The sequence below is a fragment of the Bidens hawaiensis genome, unplaced genomic scaffold (assembly GCF_021521415.1).
Source record: "Bidens hawaiensis isolate Kalapana, Puna unplaced genomic scaffold, B.hawaiensis_p1.1 tig00070401_1, whole genome shotgun sequence".
NCBI lineage: Eukaryota > Viridiplantae > Streptophyta > Magnoliopsida > Asterales > Asteraceae > Bidens > Bidens hawaiensis.
This window is the reverse complement of record NW_027502374.1, coordinates 3,066-9,070: the sequence shown is the minus strand read 5'-3', so window position 1 is coordinate 9,070 and position 6,005 is coordinate 3,066. Positions and strand designations below refer to the sequence as shown.

The 6,005-nt window shown below is 36.0% G+C and overlaps 1 protein-coding gene across 1 annotated transcript; it reads left to right on the top strand.

Annotated features, from left to right (window-relative positions):
- Positions 1-2,376: 2,376 nt before the first annotated feature.
- Positions 2,377-5,186, top strand: LOC143605616 (heterogeneous nuclear ribonucleoprotein 1-like). Its single transcript, XM_077081668.1, has 6 exons — positions 2,377-2,479; positions 2,573-2,613; positions 2,705-2,868; positions 3,694-3,793; positions 3,885-4,054; positions 4,254-5,186. Exons 1-6 carry the CDS (start codon positions 2,436-2,438, stop codon positions 4,842-4,844), a joined length of 1,110 nt encoding a protein of 369 aa, XP_076937783.1. The 5' UTR covers positions 2,377-2,435; the 3' UTR covers positions 4,845-5,186.
- Positions 5,187-6,005: the final 819 nt, after the last annotated feature.

Genomic DNA, 6,005 nt, shown 5'->3' with positions numbered 1-6,005 from the left:
TTTATAAATTTAATGAGGTTTGATTGGGGATGAAATGGTTTAATATATAGGAAATAATTTTTCTTTAAACTCCAACGGCTCATTCAACGGTAACATTTTTTATTCCCGTGCCCGTTGTAGCGTTTTAGACAAAACGCGGAAAAAAAAATTTAACATAACGCTGGGGGGGCGGTGTTCCCCCCGCGTTTTCGTCCTTCACGCAGCACATAACGCACCACTACAGGTGGTCTAAGTGTATGTTTGGTTACTACTAAGTTATTATTATTATTTTATTAAAAGTTACATTAGATAAGTTGACCTCTGTTTATGTTTTTTGCAATACTACATCTCTTTTATTTAGGGGTGTTTGGTTGAGTTTTGCATAATTGTTTGTTTGCTTATTTAAAGGTAAAAAGTTTGGTAAATTTCAGTTTAAAGCTTGAAAAGCTTTAAATTTGAGTTTTTCATAATTGATTTTGTTTTTTAAAAAGTAAATAAGCAAACAAGTAGTTTTAACTTTTAAAAAACTCAACAAACACTTAATGAGAATTAATTAGTTAACTCTTTAAATACAGGTTTGAGCTCGACTAGGGTCGATGATAATGGTTTGAACAAAATGATGCTTGATGAACATGTTTTTGGTGGATGTCTTGTTGGTATCCTAGTAGGCGCGAGTCCTTAAATTACGTAGGGAAATTTTCGTTTCTTGATTAGCTTGAATAACTGGTTAATACATATACTGTTGAAACCGGTCATTTTTAATTGGGTGACCCATATTTTATAAATAATAAATGTGTTAAACATAATTATATTTATTGTTCTTTTACAATCAGAATAAAGCGACATGATAACTTCTGCGCATAAAAATGCATTTTGGACAACATTTGACACATTTCATCATTTCCCTTCAAGCAAGACATTTGTTGTTATCTCTGATGCGTATGTTACTTTCGGGTAAACAATTTAGCCATATCCTTGGACTATCTCAACCATGTGACCTCCGTCCTAATTTTCTTTCGAAAATTATTTACTACACCATTTCTCTTCCCCCAAACCCGCACTCCTCTCAAATAGCTTTTACTTTTTTCCTAATAGGATGACCAGGGACTTTTGACTTCGTAACATGCGAAATCCTTGGTCTATCTCAACCATGTGATATGCGTCCCGATTGAGAACCCCGTAGACCATGGGATGTGGTCATGTGGAAAGTGACACGTAGACGTCATGTAATTTGTTCACCTCCACCTTATGGATAATTACACATCCACACTTTATGGGTGTGAGGAACTGCATTTCATAATGTGGTTCAATGCCAAGTAATCTCAAGAGACTTTCCACACCACCATACTACACAACCTTATAACAATTTTATTATAAATTGTTTTGCTAAATTACCAAAATCACTGATCTTTAAACTTACATCAGTGTAACTAATAAGTGGCTTTGTAAGGGGTGTCCATTTGTTTTGTTTTTAGTTTGAAGTTATTATTATCTAAGCCAAAAACCGATCAGACTGAATTCAGGTAGTTCAAAACCGAACTTATAATCGAACTTGAATTTTGTTGTTTTATTATTATTATTTAGGTTACACTTATCAAATAACCATTTTTGTTATTGAACTTGTTAGACTACAATTGTAACCACATGATTTAAGTTATAAAGAATGGATAACAATTGCGGTGAAAGAAATAATGAATTGAAAAAAAAAGAAGCAAGGCATAAGGATGGAATAGTTTTGATGTGTTTACATGGAATGAGATTCGTTGTGTAATAAACTAGGGCTGACATATCACCCATACACGATAAGACACAAACATGAAACATGTATACCTGTACACAACACGGAAATTTGTTAACACTAGGTATACGCAATAAGACATTATAAGAGCTATTTGGACACATACTTAAGATCATGTTTAGTGAAACATAAGCCGTCGAAAGTTCACAAAAGTTAACCCGATGCATATAACTATACTCAAATCAGAAAAAGGTTCGATTTGGTCACTTTGAGAGACAACTTGGTTGCAGGCGACGGCGTCTGATGGGGAGATCGACTGATCAGGTACTAATGGGTATCTAACATGTAAACAACGAAAATTAACAAGTTAATTAATGTCTACCTATTTAACACACGAAACATGTCAAGACTATACATGATACCCGCTTCATTCAAGTAAATTCGTTTCGTCTATTTATATACGTGTCTAAATTGTCCGTTCTAAACCAAACATACATTTATTTCATATTTTCACTGTTTTTTCTGCATACCAAACTCTACCGTAAAACATATAACTTATTCAAATACCAAAAGTAAAAAAAACCCTAACCCTTATATCCACCACATAACGCATTCCTATAAGATCCACCCACCCACCCAATTCTCAAAACCATCAAATTCACACACACATTCGAAACCCTAATTCCAAATTCTCACCCAATTCATTCAATTCACTTCAATGGCTTCCAAGCGATCCGATTTCGGCGATGGCGCCAGTCCTGGGTATGTCAATTTCACATATTATTATTATTATTATTATTATCCAAACCCTAACCCCAATTCCCCAAATCTTAAAAAAATTTAATTTTTTTACAGCAAGATATTCATAGGAGGCTTATCGAAGGAAACCCAGATCAGTTAGTAGATAAAAACACTAACTTTATTATTAATTTGATTGAATTTGTATTTGTATGATTGTATTTGATGTCTGTGGGTGTATATGTGTAGCTACGTTTGTCGAGTACTTTGGGAAGTACGGATCGATTACGGACTCGGTTATTATGAAAGATCGGTTGACGGGTCGGCCGAGGGGGTTCGGGTTTATTACTTATGCGGATCCTTCGGTTGTTGATACTATTATTAAGGAGACTCATGTTATTGATGGGAAACAGGTGAGTTAGGTGTAATAGTTGAGTTTGTGTTTATTGTTTTTATGTTGTTTGTGATGTGATAATATTAGGATTGAGCGTAAACCGGCAAGACCCACGAGACCTGAACCGATCAGACACGGTTATTTATGATAGTGTGATAGTGTCGGGTCTCGGGTCTTAAGAATACCATTAAACGGGTCCGGGTCTGGGTCGTGCTTTGCGGGTTTGAACATTTTCTGTTTATGTAAACAGGGTAAGACCCGCGAGATTTGAACCGATCAGACCTGATTATTTACATAAGGGTCGGGTCTCAGTTCTTGAGAATACCATTAAACGTGTCCGGGTCTGGGTCGGGGAACAGGGTTAGACCCGCAAGACTTGAACTGATTGGACCCGGTTATTTTCAGTAGGGTCGGTTTCTGGGTTTTAAGTATACCACTAAACGGGTTTGGGTTTGGGCCTGGGTCGGGTCGGTCTTGTGGGTCTGACTTGTTTGCACATTCCAATGTGATATTGCTTTAAAGATAACAACTTTTTTTTAAAGAAAATTAGTTTATTTGAATGGATAGGTATATAATAGGTATTGATTAGCAAATCTTGTTTTATTTGAATGTTTTAAGAAAGTTAAAGAAATCGAAAAAAATTATGACTTTGTATTATTTTAATGTCATTTTGCTTTTAAAGATAACAAATTTTTACAGAAAGTTAATTTATTTAAATGAATTGTATACATTTAGGTTGTTTGGTTATTTGATTGCTTAGTATTTTATTTGAATGTTTTACAAGTAACTGGAAATTGAAAAAAATAAGATTTTTTTAATTATTTTGTTGTTAAATATCTGACAGGTTGAACTCAAGAGAACTATCCCCAAAGGCTCTACCGGGCATAAAGATTTCAAAACTAAGAAGATATTCGTTGGTGGGATTCCAGCTGTAGTTACCGAAGGTTAGCATGTGAAATTAATTAAATTTATTTAAATGTTCATGTTTATTATGATTGTATTGGTGCTTATGATTGTTTTGTTTGCTTTGTTTAGAGGAGTTCAAAGAGTTCTTTTCAAAGTATGGACAAGTATCCGAGCATGAAATTATTAGAGATCATGTGACAAAACGCCCTCGAGGGTTTGGATTTATCGTGTTTGAAAGTGAGCAATCGGTTGATGACATTCTTGTCAATGGGAATATGATTGACATGAATGGTACACAGGTAAGTTTTTATTTTAAACGGCGCGTGTGGAATGGATGTAGGATACTCGCGTTATTATTATTATTATTATTTTTCATATAAAACTGTAAATGTAAAATTTGGTCAAAATTTGGTCAAAGGGTTATAAAAGTTTTACGGGTAAATGAAGTTGTTTTAAGTTTATAGAGAAGAAACAGGTTAACGTGTTTATTTGGTGTAGGTTGAGATCAAGAAGGCTGAACCAAAGAAGTCTTCGCAGTCAGGAATTAGCTCATACAGTAGGGAACCTAAGGGTCGAGGATATGCCGGCGGCGGCGGCGGCGGCGGTGGTTATGACGGGTTTGATGATTCGTATGGCGGTGGTTATGGTAGCGGTGGTGGTGGTGGAGGGTATGGTCCTCCGCCTTATAGGTCTTATGGAGGACCGCCAAGTAGGTTTGGTGATTACGGTCCGTACGGGCCCGGTGGAAGTGATTTCGGGGGCCGTTATGGTGGTGAATACGGCGGTGACTATGGTGGTTATAGGGGCGGTGAGCCGCCACTCAGTGGGTACTCTAGTCGGTTTAGTTCGTATGGTGGTGGTGGGTATGCTGGGGCGTATAGTGGAGGGTATGGAGCGGGTGGGTTAGGCGGGTACGGGCGAGGTGGCGGTGGTGGCGGTGATAGTGGCGGCTATGGTGGTTATGGTGGGCCGGGCGGTGGTGGTGGTGGGTATGAGCCGGGTGTGGGTTCGGGTTATGGAGCGGGTGGGCCGTACGGTAGTAGGGCAGGTTATAGCGGTGGTAGTCGTTACCATCCTTATGGCAGGTAGACACTTAGTGACCGTTGGATCAAGAGAATCGAATAGGCATTAAGAGCCCTTACAACACATCAAGAATCTAGAAGAAACTAGAAGATCCGAGTTGCATTTGCATTTAGCTAGTTAGCATGTTTTTTGTGAGACTTTAGAACAACTTTGTGTTATAATTATGTACTTTGTGTTTTAGGATTTATGTTTTAAGGATAATTGTTGGATTTAGGTTCCGTCTTTTAGTCTATATCTATGTTTAACGTCTTCATGTAGGTGGCGTTTCCAGGTACTCGATGTAGGATTCTTTATCCTAGTTAGCTAACTTTTGATCATGATTTATCTGTTAGTAATAATTATTATAAGTATGTTTGCATGCAGGTGGTTGTATACTTGTTTATACAAGTATATTATATTAATCATATATTAGTGTAATTAGTTTTTGGTATTTTAGTGGATATGCATACTAGTATATGTATGTTGGTATTGTAGTGCAATTATATATGCATATATGTGTGTGTTAGTACATATACATATATATATATATATATATATGTGCGTGTAAGTAAACGTTTCGTGCCAGTGCGCATGTTTATACTTTGTAAATTTATTTTTCGATTTTCAAGTTTCTTCACACTTCGTGACGAATTTTATACTACCTTTTCTTTTCAGTTTATTTTTCAAGTTTCGTTTCAATTTTATTGTTTCATAGATTTTTTTTGTTCATTGTAGCTTGATTTAGAAACATTTTAGCTTATTATGAAGTTGAGTTAGAACTTTGAATTAGTACTTATTGAACATAAGTTTTCTTTTAACTATTTTTTTAAATACTTTCCATGCTGGAAATTAATAGAAAACATTTGGAAGGTCAAATGAAAATTTAATTTTCTAAAAAGTGTAATTTGACTTACGTGACGGTAGATACATGAAGTTCTTGAATGATATGTTATGTGTGTATAAAGGCTGTTCCATTTTGGTCTTTTAGCTTGACCCTTTAGTTTAGGTGATTTGTATTTCGCGAACGCGGACTATTGTAATATGGAGTAGGAAGTTTATTGAAACTGTTAAGTTTAGGGGGTATTTGATTTCCTTCATATGATACCCACCCGTGAGCTACTTGAGATCACGTAGGTCTATCAACCGAAGGTTGTACCTTATACTAGAAATCATCGTCGGAATTTTAAA